The sequence below is a fragment of the Cupressus sempervirens genome, chromosome 3 (genome assembly GCF_028749045.1).
Source record: "Cupressus sempervirens isolate cs-2001-9-10 chromosome 3, ASM2874904v1, whole genome shotgun sequence".
NCBI lineage: Eukaryota > Viridiplantae > Streptophyta > Pinopsida > Cupressales > Cupressaceae > Cupressus > Cupressus sempervirens.
Window position 1 is genome coordinate 932,669,655 of NC_143120.1, and position 19,604 is coordinate 932,689,258.

At 34.7% G+C, this 19,604-nt stretch overlaps 1 protein-coding gene across 3 annotated transcripts in view; it reads right to left on the reverse strand.

Moving 5' to 3' along the window:
• Window positions 1-230: 230 nt before the first annotated feature.
• The window catches only part of SOL1 (carboxypeptidase D), a 194,207-nt gene continuing 174,833 nt past the window's right edge, over window positions 231-19,604 (reverse strand). For all 3 annotated transcript variants that reach the window (XM_089822536.1, XM_089822537.1, XM_089822538.1), the window contains 3 exons: window positions 943-1,026; window positions 731-794; window positions 231-622 (listed from right to left, as the gene is read on the reverse strand). In XM_089822536.1, the coding sequence (XP_089678662.1) occupies window positions 324-622; window positions 731-794; window positions 943-1,026 (447 nt within the window). In that variant the 3' untranslated portion in view covers window positions 231-323. The remainder of the gene's footprint in view (window positions 623-730; window positions 795-942; window positions 1,027-19,604) is intronic.

Here is a 19,604-nt window from a genome sequence, read left to right on the forward strand (position 1 = left end):
TAGGGTTTGGATATATGAAAGGTGAATGTTCTAATGAATATGAAAGCACAATTGAGGTTGAACTATAATATATCCAAATCAGCTAATAAATCAGATTGAGGAACCTAAAATACAAAGGAGATTATTCAAAGGAAGATGTTGTGTGTGCACAAAAAGAAAAATTGTAAACGTAATAGAGATACAAAACCTTTTACCGGATATTATTTCAATTGTTGGCTTTATGGACAAAATTCAGAGTATAAATTATTATTTTTATTTCTCATTTTTCTTGGGATGAATTCATATTAAAATTTAAAGAATGAGTACAAAAAGATTCACACCCCTTACAATCTTTGCCTTTGTCTCAAAATCTTGGACCGTACCCTCCACCTAAGTATAACATACAAGAGAACTGAGACAACTATGATCATGAAAACCCAAGTAGTTAATACCGAAGGATGAAACGACATTTCGCCATCCATATTGGATCTAAGATATTTTCTCTGGAAAAAAACTCCCCATCCAGATTTTGACATCACTTTTTGATCTGCTGGATCTAAGATAAAATCAACATATGAAGCTTTTTCTTTTTGAAGCATGATATAAGTACTCTTGGAAGAGTAATCTGATAAACTGGCAGTCACTGTAACAAACCCAACAAAAAAGTGTGCCACTAAGTAAAACCAATATAACATTCAGTACCATAACAGATCTGATGTGTAATTAAACAAACAAGAATCTATAATCCTACCTTCATAGTTGCGACCTGGAAAAAGCATCCGATGAAAATCACCAAAGAGATGCCCAGCTTTAACCTGTGAATATGGAAAAAAGGAAAATAGAAAAACATTATTGCAGTTTTTAAGGAAACAAACCTGAGCCTAAAACTCTCAAACAGATCATACAGCCCATATTGAATCTCTAATTATAGATTATTATAAGTTACAAAAAAGAATGACTTACACTATGGTTGATTCCACCAATCTCAATGGTTGCAGGTAATGGTTGCCCCAAATATGAGGATATTACTTTTCCATGTATTCCCGTCTGCATAGAAAACAATGCAATCCACTTTAAAAATCACTTAAGAGTGTTGATATAAGGGATCTAATAATATGTATAATTATGAAATTGTATTCATCTTGGTGTCAGATGCAACTTTGCACTAAAAAGTAATGTCAATTTGAAACTCACAACACTCAACATTATGAGAAACCAAAATGTTTCCCTAAATCTAAACAGAGGATAAACAAGCTATGTTACATAGACACATAATCTGTCGATGAACAGCAATAGGACTGTAACTGAAAATAAATCATTCATTGTACTATTTTTCATGCTTCCATTCCCTTCATTCTCATGACCTTAATTTGCACCTGGTAAAGGAAAGAAAACAAAACTTTTCATAACTAACGACTGCAGAAAATGCACTTACTCAATTGGCTGAGATATCCAACTCTAAAACTAAATTAGTAAATTGCGATCGTGATATCTTAAAAGATGGAACATATAAAATGTTCTTTACAAGTGATAGAATAGAGTGAGATAAAGTGCATACTGCATATTTGAACCTCATTTAATATTAGACTAATGTCACCTTAATCTACCTTGTCGTATCTATATATAAACTTTTGCAGCTTACAATGTCACATTGGGCAACCACGTTATTTATATATAGTTTGCAATAAAGATTTGAAGTTTCATTGTCATCAAGTTTCATAAAAATTCAATAGCATTATAATTCTACATCCTAACATTGTAAACATGTTGAATATGTTCCCTAACTAGGCGTGGGACATTTATAACCATCAATAGCACCAACCATTTCCTGATTAGCTGAGGGCATTTATGATTTTTTTTCCATAGATTTACCTTATAAATAAAGCACAAGCAGATAAGCAGCATATATCATAGATTGAAAAATGATGACAATACTCCTTTCTTACCTACTTCAACACATCATCAAAACCAGTGAGGAAAATAACCCTCTTTGACTGTCTTGATATTGCCCATAGATCGCTTCCCCATTTTATACCTTATGTAAATTTTTTATGTGTTTACTGTATCATCATGATCATTAGAAGTTTAAGCTATTTGGCAGAATTTGTTTTTTTTGTTTTTTTTTGTTTTTTTTTCAAGATAAATAAGCTGTGGGTATAGATCCTACATCCATTAAAGAAACAAGTTATATAAAGAATAACAGCTTCAGACCTAGGAATGGGGAGCACAAAGGATAAAAAGCTGGTTTAAAAGGAATTAATGGCCACAAGGTTCCTTGAGAGGGAACAAAAAGGATAGAAGACTCAAGAGAGAGTACAGCTGAGAATGCAAGGGCAGAAAGTGATCATCAACTTTGAGACCATGCATCCACAAGGTTAGAACAGCTCATCTAGTTTGTTTGACTCCACCCTTATTCCTGCTCCTGGTGAGGACAATCATGATCCACTGTCTTCCCTCATCAACAGCATCTAAACCTTTTATACAGAGTTTCTCTGTTTCAGATTTGTGTCCTTTCTTCTTCCTTGGAAATATTGGTTTTGAAATGTATTCTGCAGAATTTTTAACGACTACTGTAAAATATGTTTCCCATGATGGCAATAGTAGGATGTCCCTAAGGTCTATTATTTTATTCTACCTGGATTCACACACGACAAAGTCAACAAGAACAAGCAAGTGTACTATGTTGGCCCTAATGCATGCCTAAATAATTTTAAAAGACTTGTGAGATCATCATCAAACCCATTCGAGGACTGGGTTTCATGATATTTATTACCATCCACCCATTAAAAGTTAAAGATTTAATAATTCAGCACCCCATCCAGTTTCTCAAGTCTAACCCACCATCCTTAATAAAAATGTTGTCTTTTCAGCCCTAAAGTGGCTTTCCATGCAACAAATATTTCAGCAGCAATGATGCAGTCTTCCAATTGTGATTGTTTCCAGCACATTTAGGTCTCATTCAGTAGCAAGAGATATTAGGAAGCCACTAAGATGACCTCGCAACCCAGAGATGTCTCAGCGGCACTAAAGTGGCCTCTTGGATTAAAAGATGCTGATGTGACTTGCTGGTTTGGTATGGCCCTCACCTGCAAGCTAACAGTCTGCCAGAAAATCAGCCCTGTCTACTGTATGTATTATTTATAATCTGATCTAAGCCCACCTGTCTGATACTAATTCCACATGCTCCCAGTTTTGCTCCCAAAGCTTTGTTTTCCAAAGTTGATTCCTTAGCCCTACCCCCCATGGCATAAATGGGTCTGCAAATCTTCTCCCATGAAATTAAAACTATTTTCTCTTTTAGCTGAAAACCTGCAAATAGAAAGTTCTCATTTTCTTTAGAAATTTTGCATAAGCCCCTATTAATAAAGATATATAGAACATTAAATAAATAGGAAGACCTGATAAACTAGCTTTCAACATAGTGACTCTTCCTACCCAGGCCAGCCACTTAGCCTTCTATGACCGTTTTCCTGTCCATTTTTTCCCCAAGTGTGTCACATACTTCAGTGTTTTTTAAACATTTGTCAAAGGTAGTCCTAAAAAAGAACATGGTAATTTACCAGCCTTAAAGCCTATGAGATCTAAAATCTCTCTTTCAATCCTCAGACTGACAAAGAAAAAGAATATCTCTGATTTCTCCTGTACACATTTGAGATCTTTTTAGTCTCTCTAGCTTTCAAATTATTCCCATACCCAAATAACGTTGCATCATCTGCAAAGTTTTGATAGGAAACTAAACTAGTTATCTTGATTCCTCTTAAATTCCCAGTCTCCTACACTCTAATTATAGATCTTCCCAAACTCTCTGCCATGATGATGAATAAAAATGGAGATAATGGGTCCCCTCGACAAATACCATTACATATTTCGAAGAACCCTTCTGGTGTTCCATTTACTAAAACTGGAAACCTTGACTGAAAATACTAAAAACAATTAAACTGATCCATGCTCTGTAAAGACCAAAAGCTTATTAGCATTTGCACAAAAAACCTCCAATCCACCTTGTCATGAGAAATTTTAATGTCCAATTTAAAAATGAAATTTGATTCTTTATTGCTCTGAATCAAGTGTATAGCTTCTTGAACTATGATCACTCCATCAAATATTGATCTACCTGGCACAAATCTGGTTTGCTCTTCTGAAATTATTTACCAAAGCTTTTGCCAAAACTTTACACATTGTATTACAAAGGAATATTGGTCTAAACTCATTTAGGCTCAAGGCGGTCTCCTAGCAAGGAATTAATACAATGAAAGTGTTGTTTGTTTCTCTCTAAAGATTCCTTTTTTCTTTGAATGCCCCAACAATCTCTTTCCCTAAAATATGCCACCATTTTTGGAAAAAGCCTGCTGGAAACTCATCCAACCCTGGAGTTTTATCTAGGTGCAATTGATCGAGTTGTAACAATCTCTTAATCTGAGAATTTATCTATTGACACTTTATTTTGCGCCTTTGAGACGGATCTTAACAATATTTTTTGATCATTGTAATCTGTCCCCTCCCAATTATTTAAAATCTTTGTGAAGAATAAAACTGAATCTTTAGTTATCACCTTAAGCTCTTCAACCATACATCCATTCCCATCTCTAATCTTGTGAATTCTACTAATACTTTTCTATTTAGTGTCATTATGGAAAAGCTTAGAAGTCGTGTCTCCTTCTGCTAACCAAACTTCTGTGGATTTTTGTCTCCAAAAAATTTCCTCCTTAGCCAACATTGCTTCTTACTCCTTTAAAGATCTTTCTTGTTTGGAAACCTATTTTGGTCCATTCCCTACTAAATCATTCATCATTAAAAATTCCAAATGCCTCTTCTATATTATTTTTGGAAGTTAAGATATTGATTAAGTGTTCTCTATTCCATATTAACAATTTATGCCCTACTGATTTTAATTTATTTTTCTTAAACTATTTTAAGAAAAATAATTTGGTCCCCCAAATCGCTCTCTTTCCACCATCTTTCTATAAATTCAAAACAGTTTTGGTCTTTCAACCACATAGTTTCAAACATGAAAGAACATTGCAATGGCTTCTTCTCCCCAAGAAATTCTAAAACTGGACAAATATCTGATCCTGATATTGCTCTGATGGAAGATTTAGAGTCAATGGGGAATGTAGTTGAATCTCCCTCAAAGAAAACCCTGTCTAGTTTCTCTGCTATATGAACAAAGCCCAATCTCCTGTTATTCCACGTATAGACACCATTTTCAATGTATATTTCCATCAATTTGTTTCTCAACACCCATCTCCTAAAATCCACTTGAGGTTGAAGCTCTTTTTGAATACCTCCACTTTTATCTCATAAATGTAGAACTGCATTAAAATCTTCACCCTAAAGCCCTGTATCAAATATTTTATCTCCACTCCATCTAAGACTTCTTATTCTTAATAGGAAATGATAGTTCATTTGCTGGTAAATCAGCATGTTTTTCTCCAGAGTCCATCAAAAAGCCTACCCCCTTACTATGGCCTATTGTGGACACTAATCTAAAGAGACAGATTAATGTAAATGGAACTTTTTAGATAAAGCAAATTAAACCCATTCCTTCTTTCTTCATCGTGGTTGTTGAACTCTAGGGGAGAGAACCTCCTAAAGAATACTCAATTTTTTTTTAAAATGACCTTTAGGATACCTATCTTGGCATGAGTCATTAGGTATATATCTTGACAAAGATTTTCTAAGTTTGATATACCCTTTACATTTCTCAAAGATAGAGACATCTACACTGACAATTCCAGGAATAAATCAAATACATTCTTCTCAATATGAGCGTATATGTGTTCATTAGCTATTGAAATAAAATAATCCTAAATAACAGATTCTCTCTGAATATCAAAATGAGAATCTGATAAATCAACACAAGAATGGTTTGATAAATGACAATTACTACACACATAGAATCAAGCCCCTCAAAAGACAATTGTCTACTCCAACTTCTCTGGTTTGATTGAAGTTGCAATAAGGTTGGAAATGGTCCAGCTTGATCTATTATCACACAAATTCATAAAGAATTTCAAATCAATTTAGATAAATATTCCCACTTAATTGACTACATATTCTAAAATATCTCTTTCCCTATATTCCAAAGTAAGGGAATACAACTAGAGCCACACATTAATGAAGTTTATAGATGTTGAGGTGAGACTAAAATTTGGAGACCAACCTTGTATTAGATTATTACAATATTTCTTTAATGGTCATCTTAGTTAATCTTTAGTCAGTTAGGTAGTTTCTATTTCCATCTTTAGTTCACGATTGTTTTGTTTCGAAACATCATCTTTGTAAATCTATATAAGGAGATTTCTTTTATTTAATACAACTACAATAACATCGATTTACCATAACATGGTCTTAGAACAAGTCGATGGGATTTCATAAAATTTGGCAGATTTTTTTTTAAAAATACGAGCTTTTTTTGATGTGGATTTTTTCCCAAAAATTTGTTTTTCAATTTTTAGAAATAAATATTTTTAGAGGTATTTTATGAAACCTTTGAGGTTCGTCTTCCAGAATGTTTGCTGGAAATCACAAGCCTAGTTAAGAGTTTTGATCTCACGATTTCTTGATTGCAACAAAAGTCTCTAATTTTTTAGGGTTGCATGTACTTGCATGTTTGTCGCATAATCTTGCATGTTGCTTACATGTGTTGGTTTACCATGCAAAGTCTCATGTTTTGTAGCCCCTAAAAATTTTTGATGGGTTTTCATAAATTTTTCCCTTCAAAAACTTCTAATGGGTTTTTATAAAGTTTTCCCTTAACAAAATTTTCTGATGGGTTTTCATAATTTTTTCCCTCGGAAAAATTTCTCTACCTGTAATTCACAAAGTTGTGTGGGATTCCTTTGTGGGTTTATAATTTTTTCCTAAAAAATATCTATTGGGTTTTACCATTTTTTTCTAAAAAATGAAGCTTTGGATAGTCTAGTTTTGATTTATTTTTCACCTCAAAAATCATGCTCGGTTTTCATCAATTTTTCACCTCAAAAATCATGTTTTATTTTCTGATTTTTCGCCTAAATTGCACATTTTTGCAGTCTGTTTTGGGGCATCTGCTCATCTACAAAGTTTGAAGGGTTTGTCAATTTTTTCTTAAAAATCGTGCTAGACATTCTTAGTGTTCGTCTCTATCTCCAAGGAAGAGCAACTTCGTTATCCAACATCAGATTGGGTATTTTATGATGATTTTTGGTCAGATGTTTTGCTGATTCTAAGAGGGTTAGTAGCAGACTCATCTCAGTGGCAGGCTCTTGTCTCTTGTTGCAAAGAATTCTAAAGAAGAGACACCCTTCTCTATTCTTTTATGCAAAAATATTGGCTTCTTGGTCATTAACATTTTGCAAATCTAGGGAGGGTCTAAGCAGCAACAAAATGCTTTGAAGGATTTGTGATCAAAAGACATCAATTAGACAATGACCATTAAGAGAGGGTATTAGAATATTATAATGTTTCTATCATGGCCATCTTAGTTAGTCTTTAGTTTATTAGGTAGTTTCTATTTCCGTCTTTAGTTCAAGATTGTTTATTTTAGAAACATCACCTTTGTAAATCTATATAAGGAGCTTTCATCTCTTTTGTTTAATAAAACTACAATATCGATTTACCATAACACCTTGCATATGCAAGCCTGAAGTATTGCAAAACCATGATTTAATTCTCAACATTGAGTCTCTGAACTCTTTATTAGAGAGAATTACGCCAAAAAGGCGCCAGCTTTGATAACTAGAAAACACCTTATCAACTCATACCTAATACTCTTCAACCCATTCAAATAGAAAGAACTAGCTTCCATGGATTCATTTAGCAAATTTTCTACCACGTCTACTTGTTAAACCTTTGAGATCCATGTTTTCCTTCTTCTTGAATGACTCAATTATCATTTGAATCTACCCATTTTGCTTCTTGATCTTAGCTTACCATTTAATTCTCCACTAGGAATAGCAATTGTTTTTTCCCTGAAACAGGAATATTATTTGGGACAATACCATGGAAGGATATATTTCCTTCACTCCCATTTGTATATCCATCTCTCCACAAAGTGGGGTTTATGTTTTTGCTCACGCCATCATCGCTTCCCTTTTTGAAACCCCATAGATGCCAAACGTTTTCTAGCATTTCTAAAATTTCCTTTTTCAATCTTCATAGGTCTAGAAATGAATTGTTGTATCATGGCATTTGTAGAATTTCTATTTAAGCTTTGAAACTTGAGGTTATCCATGCATAATCCAGATTTCCCTCCCCATTTTCAAGATTTTTCCTCTATTCTGCATTTATATGCCCAATGCCAGATTTTTTAACTAAATTCCCTTTTTATGAGATTCTCCAAAATTGTGCAATCCAAAAAAAATTTAAAAGAGGGGAATTTACTAGAACCCTTGATGTGTTCTAAGTAATATTGGGATATTATTTGGAAACCAAAATGGTCCCCTTACTGCAAGATCCAAATATCTATTTGATCCAATTAAACACAAGGACACATACCCACCAACACCCTCGAGTTTAGTCCTGCCACTGTCACTCAACCTCAAGTGGAACACGAGGATGGTTGGGAGTCTTTGAGATGTCCCCAGCATGCCCGCAGTCGTCTAGGCATCTTGGGGATGTTCGGAGTCCCCTAGGCATTTGAGGGACAGCTAGTAGTCCCCTATGTGTCTCAGAGACTTCTAGAAGTTTCCTATACCAAGATATTTAAAAAGTGCATTTTATTTATATTCTATTTTTCAAATATTTGCAAAAAAATCAGATATATAAATATATTTTCTGCTGATTGAAGGACATTTTCAGATCGTTTGCAAACATAATACGGGCAGTTTATGAGGGTTTCTAACTACTATTGCATAAAATATTGCTAATTATGCTGGGTACCATAAATATAAATAAAAAATTGGGGTTTCTATGTTGGTGTTTTGTGTTTGCAATTCAAGTGGTGCTACTATCATATTTTTTATATAATATAAATCTTCCATTTGCTGATTCAACAATTTTATTTTATTCTCATTTTTAATAGTTATCAATAATTTGATGCTCAACATATAAAACTTCATAGTCTATATTTAGTATTTGATGTATATAGTGTATAGTAAATACAACGCCACCCCCAAAATCCTCAAAAACCCACATTCCCCTTGTCTTCTTGTCCTGTTGACACTTGGTAGTAGGTTGATCTACCATATTGTCGAGGATTACCGTTTCTTGAAAAGATTATTTCTATCAAATATTGAATAGGGGTGCCCTACTGCCAAATCCTAGACATTCCTTACAAACTTCTTCAATATTTTGCCTACAAATTTCCCTAAAACCTACACTCCACTCCAATTTTTATAATTTTAAATATATATATATATATATATATAGATCATATATTAAAAATAGATATATACATTATAAATTTTACATTATTTTTAATTCATAAATTTACTATATAACAGTTGAGATAGATTAATAATTTAAAGTTTAAAACTACTTTATAATACTAAATATAAACTATAGGAGTTTATTGATTTCCCATCTATAATAGTGCAAAATGGTTATAATTTTAAAATTAGAAAATGGGTTTTGAGCGGACCTGAAACCCTTACATTAGTATCAAAAGATTTTCAGTAAATACCATTAGAACCAGCAAAAGACAGAGCAATAAGTTTTAAGCGGACCTGAAACCTGAAGCACCAACTAGACATCATAAAACATTAAGGCCCAGAGCCCCAACAGGGACACCAAAAAACCAAAATAACAGCTGGAAAGAATAAAAAGCAGCAAGAGCAACCAGATACCAGCACATAGAAATAGAAAGAACCTAAACAGAACAAACAGACAACAACTGAAGAAGACCCTCTACCAGCTCCTTAATGGCAACAAGGAATTAAAGATGAAAGGTTAACTATTATAATTATTTATGAATAAATAATTTAATTACTGAGAAATTCCTTGCAAGAAGCATGTCGAATGGGTGGAAGCATTGTCAGAAAAGAATTAGGCAGGGCATCACCATCACTGGGCAGACAGGTAGAGGACCTAGCGATTTGAAACAGGATACGTCTGTGGAACTGCATGAGTTATTTAAATAAATAATTTAAATTAAAATAATTGAGTTAAAATATAAAATGTATCTTAAAGGATTTAATATATCTTTCATCATATTACTTTAATTAATATTTATAAACATTAATATAATAAATAAATGATTGGGCACCATTATAATTTTAAAAAATGATGTTTATATGAACCTATAAGATTATATTAATGTTCATAATTTAATAACGTTTGGATTATAACTCTATTTTATTATTGCTCGCTTTAAGCCAATTAGCACTTGGTTTGGAATCAACTTAATATTTGGCATTTGGAGCTATTTTATAATCTTTTCCTTTTTAATCGTTTCCTCTTCTCTTTTATGTTTTTAATCGATTTATTACTTAGGAATCTAAGTCGAATGTATGATTGGAATTCGTAATGTTTATGGTAACAGATGGAAGCCATAGAGTCCGGCTCTTATTATTTATTAATTAAGTGATGTTGCTTATTAGTTTTTAATAATTAAAATAACTTTTAAAAACCTTTAATCTTCTTTTCTTTCTTTTCCTTTAGCCGATTGATTAAAGATTCGAGTGATCTTTGTAACTATTGGGTAGCCATAAGGTCGGCTCAATATTATTTATGTAAACCTTTAAACATTTTTGGCATCTATCCTTTTCAGGCATCCTACATCTGTATTCATTAACGGCATTCAGTTCTTTGGCTTCTCGAGATTTTATGTTAGTCATTTGCAGAGGTTAAAGGTTGGCCCTGCTTGCAATCCATTTTGGGAAGGTTAAAACCGATTTCATTCACCTTGCCTTCAGCATCCCTTTCCTTTTAATCCTAGTCGGGTTGATAACCCCTAAACATCAAATATTTAAGCTGTGTTATCGAGCCATCAGAACCCGTTCTGATTTTCCCTTAAGACATCATCACATACCTTGGATACCAGGCATGGATCTCAAAGCAAATTTAGCGGGCTCATCCAAGTGTCGGCCTTTCAAATTGCAGTGACAGAGAGAGTCACGTAAGGTTCTTCCATTTCCAACATAATTTTTGAGACAGTCATAGGAGTTAGACCAATGTGAGTGTATTTATATATTTTGTTATTGTAAAATGCAACTGTATTGTTTTTCCTCATGTATTATAGAATCTGAGCTATGAATGAGCCACACGTGTTCCATATTCAATCTGTCTTTATTTAATAGTAATGTAAGATGAGGAATGAAGCCGACTGCCATCCTTTTCCAAAGATTCATTTAATCTTTCAAGAGCAATCGACTATCTTAGTGATGTTCCAATTTGAGTCTGTTTATTTTTACAACATCTAAATATAAATTATTCTATAAATCATTCTTGAAAGGCTTTTTCTTCTCTAATCAAATTTATTATTACAAATTGAAATAATGTTTATGACTAAAATAAGCTAATTTCCAATGTTAAGGATGTTAGGAAGGGATAAAAAGTGTTTACACCATTTGTATTTTGTTTTATTCATTTGAGAACCATGCTATATACTTAGATAAAGGTGTTTAAATCCGAATACATCCAAATTTGATATGACATTGAAATTATAAAGTTTGTTCTCTTATTCCTTCTTATATATATATATATATATATATATGTCAAAATATGTAGAGCTACTAGAATTATCTTCAGAGCCATGATAAGAAAGTATATCAACCCAGTTTAGACTCAAATCCATCCTGAAATATATATTTCACTGAGAATGAGATAATAAAACCAGAACATTAAGGAAATCACCAGGTAAGATGCCAGTATATGTTGAAGAAGTTGTAAAATATCATTATAATCTTTAATGTGATAACACTTGGGAATCACCGGCTTGGAGGCTTGAATAGGGTGAGGAGGTGAAAGAGAGAAATTTGTAATTATATGAATCAGTATCATTTATGACATTTCAATATTTACCATTTAATATGAATTAATTAATAGCTCATGCACATTCCTATTACTGTGATCCCCTGCTACCAAGTCATGTGGTGAGTTAAATTATCAAGAAGCCCAGTGGATGGCAAGATGACCCCTGTCAATTTCGGGTAGGGAGGGCTTTCTTGTTAGAGATCGTGTGGAGATAAGTTGTTGTTCAAGGTTGGATGGTTAAGCCTCTGACAATGTTTCACCTCTCTCAAAATGTCAGATATGCCTCATACAGAGATAAGCCATGCATTCAATTGTTTAATGGAAACAGGTATTATCATTTTTATTTATGAGGAGGTAAGATTAAATTGAAGTATTTCATTGTTATTATCATTTTCCTTTTATATATATGAATAACGAATATAAGTATATTTCCTAATCTTGAGATTCTGTCACAGTTCAGTAATTAGAGGAAAAGGAATCTGAAGCTCTAATTGATTTGAGAGATGATTGGAACCCTAAATGATAGTGGTATTGGAACCCTAATTGAATTCGTGGTATTGGAAGCCCTATTTGAATCAGTGGTATCGAAAGCCCTAATTGAATCTGTGGTATCAGAAGCCCTAGATGAATCCGTGGTAACAGAAGCCCTAAGTGAGATAGAGGTATCAAAAGCCCTAAATGAACCGAAGGTAAATGATGCCCTAATTGACATAGTGGTATGTGATGCCCTAATTTAAAATATAGTGGTATTTATTTAAAATTATCATTTGATTTTAAGATAGCAACTTGTAGATGATAGTCATTATATGAGATTGTTATAGCGTATTTGTGGACTAACCCGGGTGGTTGCAGAAGCATCCCTAGTTTGATTCGAACTCAGTTTTCCGAGGTATGTGGTATTCAATTTCTATAGAAATTTCATTTGATGGTAATTCAAGTTTTTAGTTGAGAAATTTTTTATAACTGTTTTTAACGGTAAATCTTATTCACATGAACATGAATGATATAACTCTCTTCCTATGAAACAAAGTAGTAACTATATTCCTTGAGTATGTTGAATGATAAATTAGACTCGGGAAAACCGAATGTTACACTTATAGGCCTGAAAGAATCAAGAGTATTAGCACTAGCCTTCTTTGGGATCAAAGAAAGGAAAGTAAAATTGATTTCTTTTAAAATATTTCTTGCCCCATAGAATTCTTTCACTGCATCATGGACATCCTTTCCAACAACCTCCCATAGGAATTGAAAGAAAAACATTGGAAAACCATCATGGCCTGAAGCTTTACTACCTTCAAACAAAAAGACAGCTCTTCTCATTTCTTCCTTAGAAGGGATAGCTACAAGGGTGGCATTCTGCTCCTCAGATATTAGGGAAGGCATGGAATCCAAGATAGCATTCTCACACTCCAGAGAGCTCATAGAATCTGCAATTAAGAGAGAGGAAAAGAAAGCAAACATTTATTTGGTAATCTCCTCCTCATTCTTGATCACTATTGAGTCCACTTTAAGGGAAGAAATCCGGTTGGCAGCTCTATGTTTCATAGTACTTTGAGATCCTATCACCTTCTTTGAGCCAAACGGCCCTGGACCTTTGCCTCTAGAAGATCTCCTCCTTAGCAATAATATCATGATATTTAACCAAATTGGCATTTTCTTCTTCCACCAAAGAGTTTGAATGCTCCTCAATTTGAATCCTATCTTGGATATCTCTCAAATCCTACTCAGTAGAAGATTTAATATAAAAAATATCACCAGAGGAAGCTTTGTTCCATTTCTTCACCGAGTCTTTAACAAATCTAAATTTCTTAAGCTAATCTGAATAAGGAAGAACCTTCCACTTTTATATTCCACCAGATTTTTCATTCATCCATAACGGTAGAATGCTGCAGACACGTCTTTTCAAAATTGAACAGAAAATTTCTCCTACCAATTGAAGAATCAACAACAAAAACAAGAGAGAAATGGTCAGAAGCAATCTTGGGAATGTGAGATAACAAACAGGTAAAATTCTGAAGCCAATAATGCATGACCAAAACTCTATCAAGCCAAGCTTGAATACACTGATCACCCACTCTCTTGTTACTCCATGTGAAGTTGAGACCTTGGAGGTCCATATCAATCAAAGCTTGTTGCTTAATAAAATCAATTAGATCAAGGCGACCATCCAATTGACACGAATTCCCCCAATTTTTCAGCCTCATATAGAGGAACATTAAAATCCCCCATCAACAACCAACTACTATCCAAAGTAGATCTTTTCAAATCAGCTAGTTCATCCCGAAAATTCTTCCTAGCATTCTTAGTGTTTGAAGTATAAATATTTATCCGGATCCAGGAGACATCATTCTTGATATGATGAAGTTTGAGAACAGTCATATTCTTATTAGAGCTAATGACTTGGCTATTTAGGTAACTTTGGTTCCAAAAAACCAAAGTACCCCTAGATGCTCCTTCAAAACTACTAGGTGTTTTTGCTTTCAATCTTATCCATTTTAGTCTTCTGTAGAACCAAAATATCCAACTTGTGAATCCTGACTAGATTTCTAACTACATCTACTTTATGGTGGTTATTCAGCCCCCTAATATTCCAAGAGATTAGCTTCATTTCTTCCTTGGAGTAAATTCCAGCACAGTAACTTGCTTACCATTAGCTATGTTCTGCAAGCTCTCTTGTTCTTTCTTATATTTAGCAAATTTATTTCCTTGCTTATTTGGAGAACCTATATCTGCCTTGGTTATTGGGGAACCAACGTCCACATTCATTCTTCTTATAGCTACCCCTAAAGTTGAAGATGAAAAGACACCCCCTTCCTTTTCCATTCTTTTCGCATTTCCACTTTTCTAGGGTTTATTCTCAGCTTCCCCCTGATTCTCTTTGTAGGATCCTTCTTACTTTTCATTGGAGAGGATTTAGTGTTGTCCACATGGAAGATACACTCTACCGTTTCAATATCATTTTCCTCCAACAAAGAGAAGACATCACCCAGGATCAAAAAGTTTTGAGCATCCTCAGAGCTTTTACCATCTTCCAACGAGTCTTCAACCCTACCATCAAGACCTTGTTTGTAAATCTCTTGTTCAATCTCTTTTATTTCTCCCTCCTCTAGATTATCATTTTGATCCATTTTAGGACATAAAATGGGGTGGGGGAAACCTCATCAGGTTCAAAGACCCCCTCCACACCACCTTGCTCATTTATAGAATGCAAATCCATACCCTCTGTGCAATCTAAATCATCTTCCAACAAGTCTTCAACCCTACTATCGAGACCTTCTTTGTAAATCTCTTGTTCAATCTCTTATTTCTCCCTCCTCTAGAGTATCATTTTGATCCATTTTAGGACATAAAGTGGGGGACAAAACCTCATCAAGTTCAGAGACTCCCTTCACACCACCTTGCTCATTTGTAGAATGCGAATCCATACCCTCTGCACAATCTAAATCATCTTACAACAAGTCTTCAACCCTAATGTCAAGAGCTTCTTTGTAAATCTCTTGTTCAATCTCTTATTTCTCCCTCCTCTAGATTATCATTTTGATCCATTTTAGGGCATAAAGTGGGGGACAAAACCTCATCAAGTTCAGAGACTCCCTCCACACCACCTTGCTCATTTGTAGAATGTGAATCCATACCCTCCACGCAATCTAAATCATCTACATTCCCCTTTACCAGCTCCATTGGGGCTGGCAGATAACCCACCAAATCATCTTTTTGTTTTGAATCATCTTCCTTCTGGGCAAGAACCATATTAACCTGGGCTTGGACTTCCCTATTATTTTCCCCAAAAATGGGTTCCTTAGACTCGTTTGAAGGAGTTGCCTTTTGATCAGTAGTTTGATTCTTTTCTTGTACATCCTTAGGCTTCCAGATCATCTTTTTTTTTTCTTAGGAATCTCCTTCACGACAGCCTTAGGTTTCTTAGGACACTTCTTTGCCCAGAGTCCCACCTTTTTGCAAGAAAAACAAGCATTCAAGAGATCCTCAAACTAAACTTCCCGAGTCCATTTACCAAGTTTGGATGCTATGTCATTCTTCTGAGGTAAACCCTTCAACTGATGAACCTTGACATAGATCCAAGCATATACCAACCTTGACCTAGCCTCTGCCATTGAATCAATAACCAGAAACTTCCCAAACAATGCAGCTAGACCCTTAAGCACATCCTCAAGCCAAAACTCCAGTGGAAGACCTGGGAGTCTCACCTACACTGGAGTTGTGAGGAAGAAAGAGTCCGATAAATCCATTTTTGGTTCCCACGTTTTCACTATTAAAGTACTTTTTCAAAATAACCATGGGCCCCCACATTAAACCAAATCCTAATCTTCCTTACAAGTAAAAACAAAAGAGAGGAAACCTTTTGACGTAGCTGCCATGTCCACTTGACCACAAAGAAACCATTTCCTCTTGACCATTGATCTAATATTCTCAATACTAGGCCTAATCCCAAAAAACTTCCCAACCAAGGTCAACTCCAAAGAGGAGATCGAGTGATCCACAATGGGATCAAAGACAAAAATTTAAAATTCCCCTTTATCCCAACAAGACTTAGCAGTGACAAGAAGAAACAATGACTTACTCGTAGGATTTTTAACAAAAAGAGACAACCATTGGAGAACAGCCTCATGTCCCACCTCACCCATAGTGCCAGAGTCACATGGAGTCAAAGGTTCTTGAGTTTCTCAATTGGCATGACCCACATGTGATGGACCTGCAACAACTCCTTTTCCTGATGGGACCCCAGAACAATTGGCAGATTTAGGTAATTCAGCAAACGAATCACCCAATGTTCCAGCATCGGAAACCTACAACACCCCATTCACTATAGTTTGAATCTCCATGACTTGTTCACACCCTCATTCCTACTCAAACCTTTCATTCAAACAAAGGAAGGTTTGAGTGGGAATTAGGGTGCAAACAACGATCATGGAGATTTGAACTGCAAACATGGGGTGTTGCAAGTTTCTCGTGTTGGAAAGTTGAGTGATTCCTCTACTAAATCACCTAAATCTGCTGATTGTTCTGGGGACCCACAAGAAAAAGGGGTTATTGTGGGTTTGTCACCTATGGGTCATGGAAACCGAGAAACTCAAGAATTTTTGACTCCACGTGAATCTAGCACTGTGAGTAAGGTGGGACTTGAGGCTACCCTCCAGTGGTCATCTCTTTTTGGTAAAAGAGATGACCAAAATTAGTGTATACTATTAATTATATATATGATTGCATCCAAATCCATGAGCAAGGCTTGAAGAGAGCTCAGATCATATTGAAACCACGATTTAGAGAAAATCCATTAGCTGCTTCAAAGCTATCTCACATTCCCCCCAAAATTTAGGATGATTTAGAACATTAAAAATTTGGTTGATTACAATCATTACTCTATTTAGGTTATTCCATAGGTCGAAAAGAAAACTAAAGGTACAAAATAACAAATTGTTTCCATGACTATTCCACATCGACTTTGCTTTCATCCAAGAAACAACCCCAATTTTGAGTGGTTCATTAATTTTGCAAGTTTTTGTAGGATTTTGTAGGCTTTTGCACTATTTTTTACATTTTTTGCCATTATTTAAGGATTTTAATATGATTTTAATGTGCTCTTGTTGGTTACCAGTTTGTCCCTCTTACTAACTTCGCTTTACCTTGACTTTAGATGCCTAGAATGTGAGGAAACAATAGAATGTTACCAACAAATGGGTCAATGTATCTGTTATATCATGCCCTCCAAATTATAAGGTAAGGCTCCCTTATATGCAATACATGCAATGAATTGTGTTTTTAATAGATCATTGGGATGGGGGTACACTCTTAACCTGAGAGCAAAAGAGGATAAACCAGGATGCTCATAACACGAAACACCCCAAACAAAAATAGATTTGGGCACCCTATAATACCCAATGGAATGGATATCACAAGCTACCTTAAAGCCCTTCTAATATTACTCCTACTCTATTCTAAATGCAAATTAGTCCTACTGAAATGTAACCTACGAAGAGAGCAGAGATGCACATGAAAGATGAAATGGAATCCGCCTTAACTGATAACCATTTACCAAAATGAAATCTAACAAGGAATAAATAGCTTCAAATGCATTTGTCCTACAATCCCATAGAAACTATTCTAAGATGCAAGGTTAGCTTAGCTGAAGGAGACAATGAAAGGAACCTAGGCATGCTAGTCCTAAATGGATTCAGAACATCACATTCCCTAAGTACAAACATCATACAAATCCTTCATTCCATCTAACTCTTCGATTCTCACTCAACATCTAGAAATGTAAAGAGAAAAGTTGGATAGAATTGTCGAACCTTTCTATTAACTTAGAAGATTACATATATAGGCCTGCTCTCAAGGTTCCTGGCTAGTTGCAAATTCATCAGTTACATTAACAAAGCACTTGAATCGCTCAGAAATCCAACAGTCACCAATTACAATTCAATGCATCAGAGAAGAAAAATAGAAATAATTAGAAATCCTCAAAATGATTCATATTCTTCTCTAATCTATAATAGCCACCTTAGTGCCAAAACTTGTATTTCATATCTCAACGGTGACTCAAGTTTGAATTTTCGCTATCGATCTCAAATCAACAATCACGATTAAAAAATAATAATCTTCTTTACTTTTTCTCTTGTCGCTTCTTCACAACTGTCATTCATATGATGCCTTCACTCGATGCGATAATGCAATGACTAACCTAGTTTGTTGTTCGCAACTTCGCAACTTAGAACTTCTATTTACAACTTACCATGCGAGAATGTGATAAACATATGAAATTGACTTGACAACTTGACATGTCTCCATTCTACTAACCGCAATGACTTAGCGACAATTGCACATTAACCATGATTGCACTTTCACAACATTAAAATTAACTGTCATTTCAAGCCTACGATGCTGCAATGATTGACTTTCATTGCTTCGTTGTGTTGACTCAAGGTTACATTTAAGCACCTGCGACCATGTGAACACATACTTAAGCTTCATCGTGACATTAACCTCAGGTTACCTTCAACTGCCTACAATCATGTGACCAATCACTTTTCGCTACTTCGCAGCCTAGACTTGAATGTTAACATTAACCTAAGCAATGTTTCGATCATTGCTTGAATTAACTACCACTATTCTTCACATCTTCTCAACATTATTTTCAAGTATGCTTTAACTGTGTGCGACTTTGTAAAAATTGTTTAATTAAATGTTTCTTTTTATCACAGTTTCGTAGCTTAAACCCTCTAACTTACTTTTAACCCGTGCGACGCTGCAAATACCTGCTTTCGCTCATTCCCAATCTTAACCCAAGATTGACTATAACTACCTGTAAAGTTGCGATGATTGGACATTTAACTGCCAAGGACATTTTTCACAGCTTCACAACTTATCTTTCATCATATGGAACGTAAGTTGCGATGTCACGAAAAGTGTCGATCTGATCCTCATTCGACAGTTAGGAATCCACAAAGAGCAATTGACCTTTCACCCTAGGACGTGGAGATTCAGATGCATTTTGCATCGTCGATTTGATTTCAACTTTGGTCTTCCCACCTTTGACTGTGTTCTTCACCATTTCTGCATTGATTTCAACTAATTTTGTTTCTAGCTTGTTCCTGTGATTTGTGCCTTGGTCTTAAGCTTCTATCCTGATGCTTTTAGTCGCCATTTTTTCTAAATGTAATATGATCTCCTTTCAGATGTATCATGCCTTCAATGAAATACTTGATCATAGAATT